Below are 20,859 nucleotides of genomic sequence, written 5' to 3'. Positions count from 1 at the left end.
GCCAAACCACCTCAGTGTGTTCCTCATAACGCTTCCTATCACATCCACATCCACACCACAACGCTCCTTTATATCCTGATTTGTCAGCCTGTCTCTCCATGTGACTCCACAGGCTCCTCTTAAATAACTCATTTCCACTGCTCTCACTCTTGACTTGTGTCCTTCCAACAACGTCCAAGCTTCACTTCCATATGTTAGAGTTGGTATCGCAATACTGTCATGTAGTAACTTTTTCACTTCCATGCTCACTTCCCTGTTTCTTATCACTGCTTTCAAGGAACCAGCAACCTTTCTTCCCTGCTGTACCTTTTCAAGCACTTCACCCTCCAAACCTCCAGCCTTACTCATCAGACTACCCAAGTACTTAAACGTACTCACATTTTCCAATTCCTCACCATCCAACCTCGCTGTACATTCACTGACTTCACCTCTCTCAAAGACCATCATTTTACTCTTTCCTACATTCACCTTTAGATTCCGTTTCTTACACACTCTCCCAAACTCATCCACCAAGCCTTGCAGCTCCCCTTCGTCTTCACTCACCAACACAGTATCATCTGCAAAAAAAAATTTGGATGCAGGCGACTATCCATTTATGAAGAAGAGCCACCAGCTGGGCTTTCGCTGACTGTGTAGCCAGTGTGTTGCACCAGCGGACGAGGTCTTGGCTGGTGGAGGAAGTAGTACCAAGAAGGTGTTTGAAGATAAAGTTATTGGGCCAATCTTTCAGGCAATTAGAGACGTTTCAAATAGACAGGAGGCTCTAGAGACCAAGGTATCATCACCCATGGCAGTCACGCAAGATCAGGACAAGTCATTTGCGGATGCTGTTCGCTGGTCTCTCGTGGGGGAAGGGAAGGATCTGCCTGGGGACGTGATTGAGATCAGTGCTCATTGCCAGAAAAAAGCCATTCATAGTCAGCATGTAGTGATTGTGAAACCAAAGAGTGGTGCTGATGCCCTGACAAATCAGATGGGACCAGAAGACATCAGAGGTGTACTTAACTCAGTACCGATTGATAGCTGTCTTAACCCGTCACGTCCCAAGGTTTTCCGCACCTCCGACATCCCCCAGTCCCGAGGTATTTTTGAAAAAGTTTTTTTTTTGGCTAAAACCTTCGCTTTTGGTGAGAAACATCGAAAATTCATAGAGAAATCGCTCACCTGAGGTTTAAAATACTCAATTCAGGTAGGAGTTCCTCCTTACCTGACTGGGTTTTCTAACATGCTGGCACCAAAGAAAACGAGTTCTGTGGGAGGGTAACTATTTTATCCACTCATAAATGGTATTTATTTATTTATTTGGTACGAATGTATATGTAGTATGAGAGTATGTTGGTTTTCAAGCAGTAATAAAGGCATTATAAGCATTGTTTCACTCACTAACTAATCACCATACTTGACCTTTTTTTTGCCACATTACCTGATCATTATTTCTGGCTGTTTCTTCTTCTAATGCTATGTAAACATTGTCCTCCACATTGTCATCGATTGGGGAATCACTCTGGCCCTGAATATCTTTACTAGCCAGGTCACTGGTAACAGGTGAATTGCCGAGACAATGGCGTGGGGGGGAGGGGGGAGGTTATGCGGTGTAAGGCATTGTCCCTGCTTGGCATCTTGTAGAGGACTAGAGGAAGGTGTCCCATGTATACATACGAAAAGTCACGCGTGAAAATTGAAAATTGTGCAAATTAGGGACCTTGCAATTGCACGATGAACCGGTTTGTCGCCGGGACTGGCAAATGCAAATTGTTGCAACGTACCCATACGTTGACGGGACGGGGCAGGTTAAGACCCAGGCTGGTGGGTTTGTAATGAAGTTTCCAATAGCTGAGGCCAAAGGTGAGGCAACTGGGGTGCTGAGTGATCATTTTGGTTCTGAGGACACTTTTTGCATATCAGATCCAAAGAAAATGTTGCCTAAAAGGCTGTGACAGGCCTTTCCTCTTCCTTGGGTGACTCTGGCATCATCCCAAACATTCTGAGAAAAAACAATAAAATTAAGATGCTTGTTGATCGAGGTTGTACCCTCAACCCTCTCTTCACAAGAACAAGGAATGACACCAAAACTACTGTCTTGAAGATATTGCCAGAGGTGAGATCCTCCATTGTAAAACAGGGCAATTACATCTATGTGGATCTTACAAGCTGCTGCACTTTCGATAGATTCTGGGTTACACAGTGTCATCACTGTCAAGGCTTTGGTCATACATTTGAGTGATGTTCTAGGAAAAATGATGAACCTTAATGTGTCTTTTGTGCTGGAACCCATAAATCTAAAGATTGTAGTAACAGAAATTCCCTCAAATGCATCAACTGCTTTTCTTTAAGACATCAAGATGCTAATTCAAATTCACAGTCAGTTGCCCATTTTGCATCAAGTAGAGACTGTCCAATTATGATTTCTCATAGGAATAGATTGATTGAAAACACCAATTTTGACCATTCGAAAAACTGACTACGTCCCTCTTGAACCAGTTAAGGATGGGTCTTTTAAATATTCGTTTTCTCCGTAATAAGATAGACTATATTAATGAAACTCTAAATCAGCACGAGCATTTTGTGCTTGACTGAAACCTGGTTGTATGAGTCCGATATCGATATTATTCATAATGCTTTGCCAAAGACTCATTCTATTATTAGTATTCCCAGGCCTGCTGCTGACTATCCAGGAGGTGTAGCACTCATCTACTCGGCAGCACTTGCAAACGTTTCTCTCATTGACTCAGACCTGACCCCTTCTTCATTTGAATTTATGGAAGTACTGTATTAACGAATTTCCATCAGAATACCATTAGAATTGCAGTTGTCTATTGACCAGGTCATCCGGGCAGAGATCGAGGTTTTATGGAGGAGTTTGGGCAGTTTCTTGAAGGGTTTTCTCTTAAACCTGGAGAACTTGTTTGTGGTGATTTCAGTTACTGGGTTGACAGTCCAGAGTCAAAACCATTTTCTTCAGAATTCCTAGAGTTGATCACCCAGAACAATTTTTTCAATCATGTGAGTAATCCAACTCATGTCTCAGACTTGATCTTGTCCCCTGTTGGTTGCAGGCGCGTATCAGATGTGGAGGTTGACTCATTTGACCCCCTCATGTCTGATCATGCTCTGAGCACTCTTAGTTTTGATGTCCCGAAATCCCCTTCATATAAAAAGGTCATCAGGTTCAGAAATTACAGAAATGTTGACTGCCAGTTGATGTGTCTTGAAATTGATCAACGTTTAAACTCCATTGATTCTTCCAGTCTTTCTTCTGATGAATTGGTTGATATTTACAACAACGAGCTTAGTTCAGTTTTTGACCATTATTGTCCTGAGGTAGTAAAAACAATCACTGTACGTGATGATTCTCTATGGTATGGTCCATCCATTAATTCTTTGCGTAGACAACCTAGAAGGGCAGAACGTGAGTGGCGCTTGCAGCGGACCAAAGTAACTCGTTTGCGTTATGTTTTTGCTAGAAGAGCAGTCTTTCACACTAAAAGCCCAAAGGGCTAGGTACGTATTATCAAAATAAAGTTGATTCATGTGATGGTGATAAAAAAAACTGTCTGCAGTTGCGAACAATCTGGTTGGTCGGAGGAATGTAATTGTTAAACCAACTTCTGTATCTGATACCCAATTGGCTTCTGATTTTGCTTCATTTTTTACAAGTAAGAGATCTCGCAAAAGAAGTGATTTAGTAAGCAGTTTTCCTAGTGAAGCGTACTCAGTACTTCCAGCCACGGTTCACCGGGGATCATTTGCCTTCAACCGCTGGATGTGAACAAAGTCAAATGTTATATCAGAGAACTTAATACTGTAAAACATTTTGCTCACTCGATCCATGTAACATGTCACAACTACGTGATGTGTATGAGCATGCTGCAGACTTAATCTGGAACATAATAAATAGATGCTTCTTAGAAAGTAATTTTGTGCAGTCTGAGAAACATGCTTTGCTTAGGCCCCTAATTAAGAAACCTGGCCTTGATGTCGAGAGCACGACAAATTATCGTCCCGTCTCTAACCTGTCTTTTTTATCTAAGATTATTGAGCGGGCCATATTCGATCAACTCGTACCACTACTGGAGCACAACAGAGTTGTTCCTGTTGTTCAGTCCGCATACAGAAAATACCATTCAACCGAAACTGCACTAACAAGGATTCAGAGTGACTTGCTGGCAAACACTTGTAGTGGGATTTCCTCTCTCCTAGTTCTGTTGGATCTGTCTGCAGCTTTTGATACAGTAGATCATAAACTATTGTTGGATGATCTGTATTTTTATGGCGTTCATGATAGTGCCCTTTTGCTCCTCAAGTGGTATGTGTCGGACAGATCTCAGAGAGTGGTTGCTGATTACGCCAGCTCTGATTCTGCTTCCCGTCTATTTGGAGTCCCTCTAGGATCAGTTTTGGGTCCAATTCTATTTACTATCTACACAAATAGTTTATCGTCTCTACTTGATGCTCATGATGTGTCCTGTCATTTTTATGCTGATGACACCCAGCTCCATGTTAAGATGTCAAATATCAACGATACTAAGACAAAGTTTGAATCTCTAATGTCTGATATTAAGATTTGGATGGCTAATAGGAAACTTAATCTGAATTATGGTAAAACTGAGATCATCATCATCAGAGATAACAGAAGGGATGATGACACTGACAGTGCCCTGGCTTTGAACATTGGCATGTCACAGCTTCATCCAGTCAGTTCTGTTCAAAATCTGGGTGTTTATTTTAATTCTAAGCTAAATTACAAAGAACATATTAATCAGGTTGTAAGAGGTTGTAACTTGCATATCAGAAATCTGTACTCTGTGAGCAAATTCCTGAATAGACGGTGCCTCATAACATTGGTCCATGCAGTGGTCTTGTCTCGTGTTGATTATTGTAATTCACTGTGGGTTGGTCTTCCAAATAATATACTAACAAAAGTTCAGTCTGTGTTGAACAGGGCAGCACGGCTTATCTTTGGTTTCCCCCCGAGAACCTCAGCTACCCCGTTTCTGATTGAGTTGCACTGGTTACCAGTAAAGGCTAAAATTGAATTTAAACTGTGTCTTATTACATTCAAGGTTCTTAAGTTTGGTGAATCAAAGTATCTTGCTGAATTGTTAAAACTCCCATCGGCATGCCTGTGTGTGATGTTACGCAGTGAAGATGATTCCTTGTGTCTTGATAAGCCAGGAGCCATTCACCAGTCATCGTTCTCTGATCGTTCTTTTGCATATAGAGCCCCTAGATTATATAACAGATTGCCATTGTCCATAAGACAACTCTCTACTGTTGAATCCTTTAAGAGACAGCTGAAAGTCTTTCTTTTTTCAAAATGCTAACACCTGGAGAGAGGTACTATGACGGATGATTATAGGGTTTAATTATTTCCACTTCCATGTATATATGATGTAGCTTGTATTATATACAAGAAATGTCACAATTCTTGTAATAGTAAAAATAATGTATGGGTGTCAAGTGCTAGTGAATTCCCAAAGGAAGAACTGGCGCTTTTGAGAAACAAAAGGCCAGATTATTATTATTATTATTATTATTACACCATTTACTATGATGGATAGTAACTATAACAAATTATGGCGCCTGGTGGTTTAGTGGGCAATTATGTGCATATTTATATCCAAGGGGTGGTTGGGGTTTATTGCTCACTTAATGTCCCTCAGGGATGAGTGAGGCTGGTCACTCTCATCTTAAATGTCATGACCTACTTGCCTAGCCCCAGGCTCCTGTGCTCCTCATGAGGCAATATTGGATTAGGTGATGAATGAATAAAATCACTTCTATAAATGGAGCCCTCCCTCCCCTCCCCATTATACAGCTGGTGTGTTAACCTGCCTTTCTGTGTATGATGAATCCAAATAATTTGGCCCCTTTAACCCTGAGGAGGTGTCTACACATGGTCATACATTGCACCTTGGATGTAGCAACTGTGACATCCACCTTGGAGCTAAGTCTCCTTATATTTCCCTGCACCTTGCTGTGGAAAAGACTCTGATATGAATCTGGTGAGGTGCAGTCTACCACTTGGGGGCATCAGATCCACACATGGTGTACTGTATGTAACTAGAATGGCCCCACAGAAGCAGTTGCCTGTGTGTGGTTGGCAGTTCAACTCAGCCCAACACGCTGGGTTGAAGCAGAATAACAACAAACCAGTACAAGAGTTAACAGGTACTCCCAGTTCTTCATGTATGCAACAGGTCAACTCTGGAACAGTCTTCCTCTGTCTGTATATCCTTTTGCCTTTCACCTCCATTTTTTTTGACAGAATGCAATGTGTCCAGGCATCTCAGAATGACTTGATCTTGAATTTGGCTCTGTTTTTATATGTACCGTAAGATGGGGCAGTTAGACTCAGTCAGAGGTAATGAGACTCAGGTGGTCCAGGCAGTGTAAATAGGGGTATATTTGACTTTTTCATATGGTACTAGATTCTAAAATCAGTAATTTAGATTGTAAATGAAATTTAGGATAGCTTGCTGAAGGTAAGGGAACTGTGATCAATTTTTCATTCCTGTTATCAGATTTTTTTGCTGTAATTTATGTAGGTAGGTTGGGGCACCCACCATCCACTCACTCAATGTAGTGCTGCTCTTGGGTGTCTGCCCTGTCCTCTCCTCCATCCTTGTTTCCTTCCATCTTCTTCCGTTTATTTTTCCTTCATTCTTTTTTTTTCTTGTTCTGCCTACGGGTAACTTTACACTCCCTCTTCTGTCTTTCATTCCTTCATTCTTTCCTCTCCCTTCTGCCTGTGAGTGACTCTACACTGAGTGACAAGCCAAATGGTTTCCTGTACACCAGGAAACCATTTACTACGCTGGATGGTAACCATATAACCAAATTTTGGCGCCTGGTGGTTTAGTGGGTAATTTTTGTGCTCCAGTTGGATTGAACCAGTGAAGGTTTATATCCAAGGGGTGATTGGGGTTTATTGCTCATGTAATGCCACTCAGGGATGAGTGAGGCTGGTCATTCTCATCTTAAATGTCAGGACCAATTGCCTAGCCCCGGGCTTCTACGCTCCTCATGGGGCAACGTAGGATTGGATAATGGATGGATGGATACAACAAAAAGACAAGACTCATTGGATTTTCCTCCACTGACCCTTTGATATATGATAACAAACTAAGTGTCATTAACGTTTATTCACCTACCAAAGTAAGTTAGCTGCTTTCATTTGTAAAATATTTTGATTTTAGAAACAACTAACTCAAAGTCAAATGGCCACCCCGTACGGGATTATGGCTTCTGGCAGTAGATAGATAGTAGATAGATAGACTAATGGGTCAATTTGACTCGTCCCCTTGAGGCAGTTTGACTTGGCTCATTGGGGTAATTTATATGCTGCAACTTCAACAAGTACTATCTGAACAGTTGTAGACACTACATTGCAGATTTCAAGGATAATCTTCCAGGTTCAGACTGGGTACATGGCTTTCTGAAGAGACATAAATTCTTCTTGTCCTTCAGGATATGCGAAAATATTTCAAGGAAATGGGCTGCCCTCTCTGAAGAGGTCGTAGTGGCCTACTTTTGAAAAAACTAGAAGATAGGCTTAGGGGACCACTCCCACAGGCATCATTAACTATGACAAACCCAACATCACGGATGATCCTGAGGGAAAGCCTCAGATATTCCAGCCTGGTATAAAACATGCGGAGCGTATCATGAATACGTCTAAGAGTTAGCATCCATCACGTTCTTCATCACTGCCATTGGAAAGCACCTTAGTCCTTTGTCTCTTCACAACACTATTGCATCTTTATTTCTTTTCTGTCGCTACTTCAATGGTCATAGCTGCTCTGAACTGTCTGCTTGTTTCCCTCCACCTTTATGACAGGTGCATAGCACCTGTCTAACAACAAAGTCTCAATAGCACCTGTCTAGCAACAAAGTCTCAATCCTTTTCTGTCCAACTCTCTGCTGCAAAAGTTAACCATTACTCCCAGTCCTTCATCAATGCAACAGGTCAACTCTGGAACTGTCTTGCCCTGTCTGTATTTTTCCTACTTCCTATGATCTCCACTCTTTCAAATGCAGTTGTGTCTAGGCATCTCAAAATGAATGTATCTTGAATTTGGTTCTCTTTTGTATTGTTTTTGTTTTTTTCTTAGAAGAAATGGTTTACAGGCTCCTGGCCTTTGGTTCCTTCGGCCTTGCGTTAAAAAAAAAAAAAAAAAAATTGTTTTCAAGGCTGAATGCTTGCAGCAGTCATGGATTGAAGGAGGGCCAATCAATATATGTAACCAAACTTTTTCTGACTGATTCGATTTTAATTGAAGCAGGGGGAGCGGAGAGGTGGGTCTCCTGAAGGCACACAACCAAGGGACAGGGGAAGAAGGCATCGAAGGTCAGAATGATTTGAATGAAAACTTTTAATGTTTCACTGAAGGAAAACCTACTGAGTCCAGCTGCCCCACATCAAGTGTTTCATCATCATCATCATCATCCAATCCTGTGTTGCTCCATGAGGAATGCAGGAGCCCAGGGCTAGGCAAATTGGTCATGACATTTAAGATGAGAGTGATCAGCCTTACTCATCCCAGAGTGGCGTTTCGTGAGCAATAAACCCCAACCACCCATTAGATATAAACCTACACAGGTTCAATCCGGCAGGAGCGTCTGAATTACCCACTAAACCACCAGGTGCCATAGTTTGGCTATATGGTTACCACCCAGCGCAGTAAATGGTTTCCTGGTGTACAGGAAACCATTTGGCTTGTCACTCTGTAGAGTCAACCGTAGACAGAAGGAAGAGGAAAGAACGACAGAAGAGAGGAAAGGTCAGAGGTGTTAATAAACATTACAGTAAGCCCTCATTTATCCAGACGTGCAATATTGGGACCTGTTCATTTTCTGGATACTGGACCTTGGTCTGTAAAACCATTATCTGAATTTACTTGCTGTTTTCCAGTCACAAGAGTTCCAGAGAACTTTAGCTGGCCAGGCAACATGTTCGAACATTCAGTATCATGGCCGCTGGCCTTGAGCAATGAGGGGGAAACAGGTTGTAACCCACAACCAGAGCTAAATTGTCTGCCTGCCCCTGTACTGAATGGTCAAAGTCGTGCGTTAGTCTAATCACTCCCGACGAACCTCCAGCACCCGAGTAATATGCCTGTAACCCACAAGTGGTGTCAAAATGTCCGTACGCATCCCGACCGAATTTCCAAATTTGCATGGCCGCTGGGCTAAGTCTTTCCCAACTGCCACCATGCATCAAACACAGACCACAAGCCACGAGTACATGTTCTGTGACAATGGCCATCTGCCTCTGCCGAACATCCAAAGTTGCCCGGTCACCAGGAGTTTTGTTTCTGAATGGCCACCACATGTCTAACATACCACAAGCCACGAGTAAGTGTTCAGTGAAAGCGCCCGTCCGCCTGTTGACAGAAGGATGAAAATCCTGCCAACAGCCTCGCTTCTCTCCCCCCCCCCCCCTTCCGGCTCCCTTTTCACTCCCTCAGTCCCTCCCCTACGTCACACTGATAGCAGTGGCTCATGAGTTTTTAATTTTTTTTTGCAATTTATTTGAATACTCTTGGTCGTATCAAAATTCCAAAGTGACCACGAGAAAGGTTATGAAATTCTGCGTCAAGATATTTGCTTAACTCTTGGAAGGTGCCGGCAAAATTTTGCACTAGGATGATGGGAAGGTATGTGAGGGTAAGTTTTACTGATTTACAATTTTTATTTTTCACTCCCCGGCTCACTTCTTTGACACCCCGTCTTACTCACATTACTGTACCTCTTTTCAGAATATTTTCTTACATTCTCTCCACTTTACTCTCAAATTCCTTCCAAATTCCTCATTCACTCTCTTCTTACTCTCTTGTGTAGATCAGATATTCATTCTTAGGTCTTTAGTGGAAAAATTTCTAGATAAGGGAAAGAAGTTGTATGCGACTTTCATGGATTTGGAGAAGCATATGACAGGGTGGATAGACAAGGATTGTGGAAAGTATTAAGAATGTATGAAATAAATAGGAAGTTGTTGAATGCCATGAAGAGTATGTACGAGGGTGCTGAGGCTGCGGTCAGTGTGGATAGTGACCTGAGTTAATTTTTCTGTTTGAAGGTTGGATTGAAACAGGGATGTGTCATGTCTCCATGGTTGTTTAATCTGTATATGGATGGGGTTATAAAAAAGATACGAAGTAGGGCAGTGGATGTTGGAGCAGCCCAAATGAGAGAGGGCAGTTTTTGGAAACCCCCTATACACTCAATCCTTGTAAACCGCGGCAATTTGGGTCTGGACCACTGCCGTGGATTACAAATTCTGCAGTGTATAAATAATAACTCTTATGTGAAAAATTAATTAGAGTCTGGACTTTGGCCAACCACCCCCCAAAGCACCCTACCTACACCTATCTAAGCACCATCAAACACAAACATACAAATTTAGGAATGTTCAGTGCATGTATTTAATAGAAATAAGCAAGGTTAAGGGATCTCACCCTAATCCTATGACGATATTGCTTAAGTGAATGGAGTGGGGTGGTGTTGGGAAGAACTTAGAACCACTCAGCATGAGGTGGGGGTGCTCCCTCATGCTGTTCTCCCTTCTCCAGCTCCTCAGCCTCCCTCAGGAAGCCCTCAAAGTCTGCCTGGTTTTGTTTTGGTTTCTCCCTGGTTTTGTAGACCGTCCTTATGGTCGACTCGTTCCTCCCATATTCTTTCGCCAGGCTTGCAAACTTCTCTCCCTTCTCAACACGACAAATGAGCTCCAAACTTTGACTGTACGACAATGGCGGCTGCTTCTTGATGCCACAGGGCTTAGAGCGCTTCTTTGGGGGTTCAGGAGGGGCCATGGAAGGTAGGAGGTGGGGGGAAAGTGCACAAAAATAGGCAGGTAGCCCTCGTACCACATGGTGATGCTCTGTACTGTGCGGTTTGGCGGACAGAACAACAACAACATGACGGCATTAGTATGCACACTTGCCACCAGGGACAGGTAGTGATTGGTTGTTGGGTCGCGGTTATCAAATTGAATGCCGCAGTTTATGATTCTCCTCAGAAAAGGCCCACTTCGGTGCCTAGATCCGCGATTTTCGTGACTTGACAGCGGTTTAAGGGTGCTGGCAGTCTGACAGCCACTTTGCCGCGGATTACAAGTCCGTGGTTTATAAACACGCGGTTTACGAGGATTGAGTGTATTGTTCCTTGCAGATGAAGTGAAGACGAAGGGGAGTTGCAAGGCTTGGTAGATGAGCTTGGGAGACTGTGTAAGAAACAGAATCTAAAGGTGAATGTAAAGTTATTGTCTTTGAGAGAAGTGAAGTCACTGAATGTACAGTGAGGATGGATGAGGGGGAAGTGGAAAATATGAGTTCATTTAAGTACTGTACTTGAGTAGTGTGATGAGTAAAGATGAAAGTTTAGAGGGTGAAGTACCTGAAAGGGCAACAAAGAAGAAAGGTTGCTGGTTCTTTGAAAGCAGTGATAAGAAACAGGGAAGTGAGCATGGAAGTGAAAAAGTTACTACATGACAGTATTGTGATACCAACTCTAATGTATGGAAGTGAAGCTTGGACATTGTTAGAGGAACACAAGTCAAGAGTGAAAGCAGTGGAAATGAGTTCATTGAGAGGAGCACGTGGAGTCACATGGAGAGACAGACTGACAAATGAGGAAGTGATGGATCGTTGTGATGTGGATGTGGATGTGATAGGATGTGTTAGGAGAAACACACTGAGGTGGTTTGGTCATGTAGAGAGGATGGAGAGTAAGAGACTGATGAGGAGAGTGTATGTGAGTGAGGTGGAGGGGGGTAGAGGGAGGGGGAGGCCAAGGATGAGATGGAGGAATGGAATGGAGAGGTTTATGAGAGAGGGGTGTGTGATCTGGGAGCAGGACATTGAAATGGCGGGGGACAGGCCGACATGGAGGTGATTTGTTTGTGGCCACACCTTACGGGATTGACATTTTATTCTCACTGCATTTCAGTACTTTTACTCATCAGTTTTTTGTGTTTTTATTAGCTTATCTTATAGTATAAACACCAACGAAGAGGATGGTATACATTTATACCAATTTAACCAATTTCCGGTGGCATATTTGGCCATAGAATTTTTGTGTGGCGTGAGAGCAGTTATCACCGGCGTCAGATACCTGATTTTCCAACTGTCCTGAGTTTTTTTTGTGGATGTTTGTTTATGCATTGTTTCCTTGGCATTTAGCATTAATATGAATCCATTCACTTGATGTAGTGCTGCCTACTCTAACCTTTATCATTCTTTTTCTATGCCTGCCCTCCTCTCTTCCTATTTTTCCCATCACTTTTTATTGCTTTTCTTTCCTTTACAGGTAGCTTTACATTGAGTGACAAGCCAAATGGTTTCCTGTGAGCCAGGATTTACAATGCTGGGTGGTAACCATATAACCAAACCATATGTGCTCCCTACAGTACATGTCAGCAAGTGGGTTCGTGGAGGGTTAGTGCCCCTCCTCATAAAACAAATAACTCAAAGTCAAATGGCCACCCCTTATGGGATTATGGCATCTGGCAATAGATAGATAGATAGTCTATCTGTCTATCTATTGCCAGATGCCTCAATCCCGTTCGGGGTGGCCACAAAAAAATCGCCTCCACGTCATCCTATCCCCCACCATTTCCCTGCCCTGCTCCCAACTCACACCCCCCTCTCTCATATACCTCTCCATCCCATCGCTCCATCTCATCCTTGGCCTTCCCCTCCCTCTCCCCCCCTCCACCTCACTCACATACACTCTCTTCGTCAGTCTTTCACCCTCCACCCTCTCCACATGGCCAAACCACCTACTGTATTCGTCTTAGCGCTTCCTATCACATCCACATCCACACCACAACACTCCTTTATATCCTTATTTGTCAGCCTGTCTCTCCATGTGACTCCACTGGCTCCTCTTAAATAACTCATTTCCACTGCTCTCACTCTTGACTTGTGCGCTTCCAACAACGTCCAAGCTTCACTTCCATATGTTAGAGTTGGTATCACAATACTGTCATGTAGTAACTTTTTCACTTCCATGCTCACTTCCCTGTTTCTTATCACTGCTTTCAAGGAACCAGCAACCTTTCTTCCCTGCTGTAGCCTTTCAAGCACTTCACCCTCCAAACCTCCAGCCTTACTCATCAGACTACCCAAGTACTTAAATGTACTCATATTTTCCAATTCCTCACCATCCAGCCTCACTGTACATTCACTGACTTCACCTCTCTCAGAGACCATCACTTTACTCTTCCCTACATTCACCTTTAGATTCCATTTCTTACATACTCTCCCAAACTCATCCACCAAGCCTTGCAGCTCCCCTTCATCTTCACTCAACAACACAGTATCATCTGCAAACAACAGTACAGGGAGTTTCCAAACACTATCCTCTCTCACCAGGGCCACTCCAACATCCACTACCCTACCTTGTACCTCTTTTATTACCCCATCCATGTACAGATTGAACAACCATGAAGACATGACACATCCCTGTTTCAACCCAACCTTCAAAGAGAAAAATTCACTCAGTTCACCATCCACACGCACTGCAGCCTTAGCACCATCATACATACTCTTCACAACATTGAACAACTTCCCATCTACTCCATATATTCTTAATACTTTCCACAATCCTTGTTTATCCACCCTGTCAAATGCTTTCTCCAGATCCATGAAAGTTGCATACAACTTCTTTCCCTTCTCTAGTAACTTTTCCACTAAAGATCTAAGAATGAATATCTGATCTACACAACCTCTTCCCTTCCTAAAGCCTCCCTGTTCTTCTCCAACTAATTCCTCTGTTATTTCCCGAACTCTGTCAATAAGTATCCTACCATACACTTTTCCTATTATACCAAGAAGACAAATGCCCCTATGATTACCACACACTTCTTTTTCCCCTTTTCCTTTGTACAAGGGAATAATTATACCTGACTTTCAATCCCCCGGAACTCTACTTTCCTCCTAGGCCAATCTGCACATCTTCCACATCCATTCTACTACTATCTCTCCCCCATACTTCAACGTTTCACCTCACACTCCATCAATTCCTGGGGCTTTCCCCAATTTAACTTTCTTCATTGCTTCCACAACTTCTATCCTACTGATTTCTTCCTGTCTTCTCACCACCCTCCTTCTCCCAGCCATTCCCCAGCCACTTATACTCGCATCACTTCCATTCTCTATGTTCAACAATTCCTTAAAGTGTTCTCTCCATCTGCTCACTTTTTCTCCCTTCTCCACAAGTAATCTACCATTTTTATCTTTCACTCCCCTGCTAATTTCACTTCTACCCTGTCTTACTCTCTTCACCTCTTTCCAGAACATTTTCATACAGTCCCTCCACTTTACACTAAAAGTCCTTCCAAATTCCTCATCCACTCTCTTCTTACTCTCTCATACTAATCTTTTCACCTCTTTCTTTCTACATATAACTCTGTCTTCCGTCTCTCAACTTCTTCCATGCCTCTATTTCTCATCCATATATTGTATGCTTTCTTCTTTTGTGCCATAGCCTGTCTCACCTCTTCATTCCACTGCGCTGTCACTTGCACCCCCCTCCGTCTTCTCTTCATCCCACACGCCACATCACATGCTGCACATATTTCTTCTGTGAATATCCTGCACACATCTTGCACATCCCTCATCTGCTCCAATACATATTTGCCCAATCGTTCCTCCACTTCTCTCTTATATTCTGCCTTTTTCTCATCCTCTTGTAACCTTTCCACTCTCCTTGCAAATACTCCTTCTTCCTGTCCTTCCCTTCTTCTATTTCTCCATCTTTTTTGGATCTTGATTGTGGCCACCACCAAGTAGTGGTCAGAAAGTCCACTCCCCCAACCTCTATAAGCTCTTGCATCCATTACACATCTTCGCATCCTTTCTTCCACACACACATAATCAATCATTGCCTTGCTTTCATTCAGTTCACCACCCACCCTTCTCATCACTCGCCATGTATACCTGTGGATCATTTTATGCCTGAAGAGGGTAGTGGCTATCACCAACCCCCTCCCAGCACAGATGTCCACTATCACACTGCCATTCTCATCTATCTCAGCAGGCACACCCCACTCACCAACTATTTCATCCACCTTCACATTCCCTACTTTACCATTCATATCACTGATCAAAAACACTCTCTCATTCCTTCCAAACTTTTCCATGCACACTTCCACATTTGTCCAGAACTCTTCTCTAACCCTGCTGGCACGATCTTGCGTTGGCGCATACACACACACAATCGCCCACATTTGTCTTCCCACTTTCAACTTTACCCACACAATCCTTGACCCAACTGATCCATACTGTCTTATGCTCTTCTTCCATCTTTTACTCACAGCTATACATACTCCTTCCTTTGCCCTCTCATTCTCACCCACTCCTGCACATATACCCCATCCATACTCCCCTTGTCTCACCCTCTCACATATCCATTTAGTTTCAGTTACTCCGCATACATCGACTTTCGCACCCTGAAGCACCTGGACAATCTCTTTCTCTTTCACCTCATCATTTGCACCTCTTACATTCTATGTTCCGATTACCATGTCCTTTGTCCGGTCCTTGGTCGTCATCTTTTGGTCAGTCCTTGTCCAAGGCTTCTTGTTCGTCTTTTTAGTTGTTTTCCGGGGAGGGGGCACTAACCCTCCGCCAACCCTTTTAGTAGCCTTGTACGACAAGCAGGGATACTGGGGGAGTATTCTTGAAAAACCGCCCTACCCCCAGATTGACCTAAAAACATTGCCAAAATTAGGAGAGGTACTGTACATATGAATGTAAGGCTATGGTGTGTCATGAAAATGAAAAGTCAAGAATGAGAGCAGTGGAGATGGGACTGCTGAGGAATGTACATGTATGTGGAGTACAGAGAGTGGATAGGATATGCAGTAATGTGATTCCTGAAAGATATGGAGTGAGGAAGTCTGTGGACACCAGAATTGAAGAGAGTGTACTGAGATGGTATGGTCATGTGGAAAGAATGGATGACAATATAGTGGTGAAAAAGGTATATCTGAGCGAATTTGAAGGAGGGAGAAAGTGAGGTAGGCCAAGTAGAAGGTGGAGGGATATGGTGGAAGAGTGTGTGAGGAGGAGAGGTATGGAAGTTGGTGAGGCTAAGGGACTGACAAGAGATCAAGCTGGCTGGATGAATTTTGTGCAGAGAAGTGCATAACCAGGGATTTGACACCCCTTTTTAATGTGACAGTGTTTGGATTGACTCTGTCAGATAGGTATGTGTGAAGCAACAGAATGTGGTGAAATTTTTTTGGCCTGTCTGATGGAGCCAGGATTCTGTGAGCTTGAATGATGAGTGAATGGAAGCATGGCCCATTGAATTCGGCAAACTTAGGCTGTCTGGATGTTGCTACTCCTCATCCTGCCTTAGGGTGGGAAACGAGGCCCAGATGATGATGATGATGATGTAATATATTCACCTTAAATCACGGTTATGCATCGTCACAAAGAGACTCGGGCATGATGTCCTGGAATGCTTGCTCTGTGTGTGGTGGGCAGTACTGTAGTTTTGCATGATTTAAGCCAGATTTACATACCTTTATTATTATTATTATTATTTATTTATTAATTGTTTATTTTTTTCTGAATATTTTTCTACGACAAAGTATAAAATTTTTGGTTTTTGCCTAAGTTCATCTCATCATAATGACCTTTTATTTATTTTGTTTTCCTTTTTTAAGCATACCACAATAAAGTACAATTATTCAGCTTTGAAGTGACAGCAAAACCAACACTCTTTTGTGAGAAGCGTATTTACACTGAGTGATCAAAGAATAATATTGCAGCGCAAAGATGTGGGTCAGCATGAGAGCGACTGACTCTAGCGCAGATATGATCAGCCACGTCCCAGAAACCTGATAGGGTTAAAATCCATTTTCACTATGAAATTTGATCATTTGTGTTTCATTACCCATACAGTAAAGCTTTTTAAGTGCCCTAAATGTTGTACTACAAACCTTAGTGCAACAAAAAATATCCAAACATGAGTCGAATAGCTCCATCTTACGATATATACTGTACTGTATTTATGTATGTAGTTCAGTATTTTATTTATTTTTTTTTTGGAGAAAACAATTTTGCAGGCTTCCAGCCTTTGGTTCCTTCTTCCATGCCTTAAGGAAAAAAATAGTCAAGCCTGACCCCTACTTTTTCCCTAAACATTTTAATGCAGCTTTCAGATGACTCTTCATTAACCTGTTAAATGTGCATGGCGGTTTTTTGGAGGTGTCCATGGTGCGCAGACATAGGGGTAAAAATGAAATTTCCCAAAGGCCAAATTTTGTCTTAGGAATTGAGAGAACACATGTCAAAGTATATAGTAACGAAATATTAGCTCAATATTTACCTTGGTAAAGCCATGGATGAACATTGAAGTGTCTGATTCCCTATTGGGATGTATGGTTTTCATTTTCCTTTTCGGTTTCGGTTTCGGTTTTGAAGGCTCAAACATGCTTGCATGGGTCGGCCTCAGTCACCATGGCACTGTATTCAAAATTCACCTGCACAGCCAGGGCTGTATTGAGCAGTCGCACTCGGAACAGCCCAGGCTGTATAGAGCAGTTAACGGGTTAAGTGACAAGTCAAGTGATTTTCTGTAATCCAGGAAATTATTTGCAACTTTGGGTGGTAACCATATTGTATAACCACATGGACACCTGGCAGTCTAGTAGGTCAAGGCTTTCTAGCTTGAAGGGGCTCATAAAGACTTCCATGCAAGGGATGGTAGGGGTTCATTGTTGACATAATGCCACTTGGATGAGCAAGGCTGGTCACCTTTGCTGTAAATGTCGAGACTGAGTAGCGTACCCTCAGGCCTTTATGCTCCTGATCAGACTAAAAGGAGTAGGTGATGTATATCTCGTCGTCATCATCAGTCTTCTTGGGTAAAATAGACATGAGACAGTGACATTAAAGAGGCTTAAAACAATAAATACTGACTCAGGTGACAGCTGCTGTCGTAACCAGAAAGGCATACATTCTCACCCTTCCTTCCACAAGTGAACTGTATGATACCTGTGGCAAAAGCGTTAACTTTAATTGCCTCATGTTTGTTGGTTCTTTGCCATCTCCCCCTATTTCTTCTTTCCAGTTTCTTTCTTCTGCCTGTTGCTTCTTTCCGTCTCATAGTCTACTCTTATTATTGTTTTTTATTCTTCTCTCAGTATTTTCTCCGGTCTCATCTAGAAAATAGAAAGGAGTAAAAGTGGGAAATAACAGGAAATTTGCATCCTTTACCTGGTGGCAGTCACTTTGTTGATCTGTCACTTTTCTCTCCCTTTATTCTTCCCTCTTCCTCAGTTCATTCTTCTCTTATCAATAATCTTCTTTCCAACTTTTGTTTGTGTGATGATGTTTAATCTATCTGTCACCAGATGCCCTGATCCCCTAAGAGATGACCACAAATGAGTCACCACCATGCCACTTTATTCTTAGTCTTCTGGCTGTCTTCTTTCCAATTTATTTCCCCATCTACCTGCCCTAGATAATAATTTGTCACAAAAGTGAAGGAAGAGGTAAACTTGATTATCTATTGAAGATATCCTGAGTTTTCAGTCAAGATCAGCCCACTCAAGTTGGATCACGGTTGAGATTGTTGTGTTTGAGTAGTCAGCACATGTTGGTTATGATGAAAGAAACCTGTACTAACAGGAAAACTCAACTAACACATTGCCAGTATTGTACCAGGAGCTGAACCCAGGACTCTTAAGATAATATCCAGGCAGGTTATGCTTAAGTAGGGGGGAGAGGGCCACTGAATGTTTTGTGTGTGTGTGTGTGTGTGTGTTTTCTCAGGACTGTATCTCACTCCATCTTTAGGTGGAGAAAGAGGTCACGATAATGATGATTATGGTGATGACGATTATGGTAATATTTTTCTAATGATGATGATGGTTGTGATACTGTCAGGTCATGGCTGGAAGGGGAGCTGGATGTGGTATCAGTCAAGAAACAAGCCAAGCAAAGTTTGGACACACTCATGGACGATCGCAAGACCATCTCTGAACAGATCAACAAAGTCAGGGTAAGTCCTGTATATATATCACTGTCTCTGACTTAGATGTAATATGATGTGCATTTATAAAGATCCCCCCTTTCCCCCCAAAGTCTTGCCTGTGAGGTTGCATCAAGATTCTGGGGACTTGAGTGACACTGAGGTGGTTCACTGCATTGAGCATTTTTTTTTTTTCCTCCATGGGCCCTACTTCATAACTATCCTTGGGTTGGAAAAAGAAGTCAAGATGTTGATGATAATGTTGATGATTTGGGTGGTGGTGATGATTAGGATGATGGTTGATGATGATGACAACAATGACGACTGTGCATTTTCTTTCTCTGTCTCTGGATGCTGTCTCACCCCATCTCATACTGGAATGTGTGTTGGATGATGATTTAGTTATAACAATGATGATGATGATGGTGATTTAGTAATACTGTATATTAATAATGATGGTGGTGATGATTCCCCAACAGCGTCTACTACAAAAAAAGCAGAGTCCAGAAATGATGGCTGAACTGGAGGAGAAGAAAGACAACTTGGAGAATGAACTCCAGATGCGAACTGCACAGATCAACGACCTGCAGTCCAAAGTTATCGATGATGATGAAGGTTTGGTGTTGGTTGTTTTACAGTTTTTATTATTGATATTGTGGCCCTAGGATCATGTGGATATTAACCCCTACACCGCGGGCTTGTTTACCAATAACTTGCGTGTGCCGCGGGGTTATTTGGGCTCCGACAGACTCTCAAAAAATATTTGCCAAAAATCAGTTATTAGTCCTAGAATAATAAAATTATATATGCTTATGGCACATACCTTCAGCTTTCTCCTGGAATGATTGTTGAGCCTTCGTCGGTTACCGTAGGACTTGTGGAGACCTCTGAAGTAGGGTAACGAAGTCTCCACTTTACACTTCCCGACAACCCGTAATATGATTACCACAGCCAGATACAAACACTATAAACACTATTCTACAATTTTCAAGTAGTTTGGGATCCATACTAAAAAAAAAAAAAAACACTGTGAAAGCAATGGAAATTACGAGCGCGTCTGATCGTCGCACTGGCACTAGTTCGCTCTTGGTAGTCTGTCATTTATTATTCATAAAACCCCTCACACTTTATATTTCTATTACTATATAACACTTATATATATCTATAGTCTTTATCCATAAGTTTCCTTCAGTAGTATTAGTTTATTGTCACTGTAGGGATTCAATTTCTTTCAGTAAAATACGTAGCATTCACTTTCTCGTCCTGTATACTGGCATTGAGAGTGAATGTCACTTTCATCTTCACTCTCATAACTCATAGCATTCAGACATGCTAGAGTGAAACTTTCACTTTCATTACTCCTAGGGTATATACTCGTATTCTTATAATACTACTCATTTACATTTCTATTTACGTTCTCTATTTTATTTACGTTATTTACATTTCTATTTTATTTACACTGTGTTGTGCACTGTCACTTGAAATAACTTATAAAACTATTTTCCATTGTTCACGTATATTTACATTCATTACTTTCACTTGCTGTTTACACATTATTTACACATTATTTACAATTCCACTTGCACTGTTTTACTCAATAGAAAGATCGTAGTCACTCTTTTATCAATTGTCAGCCCTTTACCTCTTTCCACACGAGGTGTTGTCTGGTGTAAAGGTCAGAGTGCCATGTGCAGGGGGGTGCAAAATGTCCTTGAAGTCAGCAATGAGATACATACGTAATCTCTTCGGAAGTTGAGAGAGAACTGAGTGATAACGGAGGACCACCAGCGTAGAGGCCTGCTAGGGGTTATTCAGAGTTACCAATATTACTTCTTGAAACAGCTAAGTCTAGCACTGATATGATTGGCA

General features: G+C 42.2%; 1 protein-coding gene across 1 annotated transcript in view; it reads left to right on the top strand.

The window, feature by feature from the left end:
* Window positions 1-20,859, top strand: part of LOC145414975 (chromosome-associated kinesin KIF4A-like) — a 144,307-nt gene that overhangs the window by 74,787 nt on the left and 48,661 nt on the right. Inside the window, exons 17-18 of the mRNA XM_080284389.1 lie at window positions 18,906-19,020; window positions 19,470-19,605. Of these exons, the coding sequence (XP_080140515.1) occupies window positions 18,906-19,020; window positions 19,470-19,605 (251 nt within the window). The remainder of the gene's footprint in view (window positions 1-18,905; window positions 19,021-19,469; window positions 19,606-20,859) is intronic.

This window comes from Coenobita brevimanus, chromosome 101 (genome assembly GCF_032717465.1).
Source record: "Coenobita brevimanus isolate Jiangsu-jjx chromosome 101, ASM3271746v2, whole genome shotgun sequence".
Taxonomy (NCBI): Eukaryota; Metazoa; Arthropoda; class Malacostraca; order Decapoda; family Coenobitidae; genus Coenobita; species Coenobita brevimanus.
This window is presented reverse-complemented; position numbering and strand designations above follow the sequence as displayed.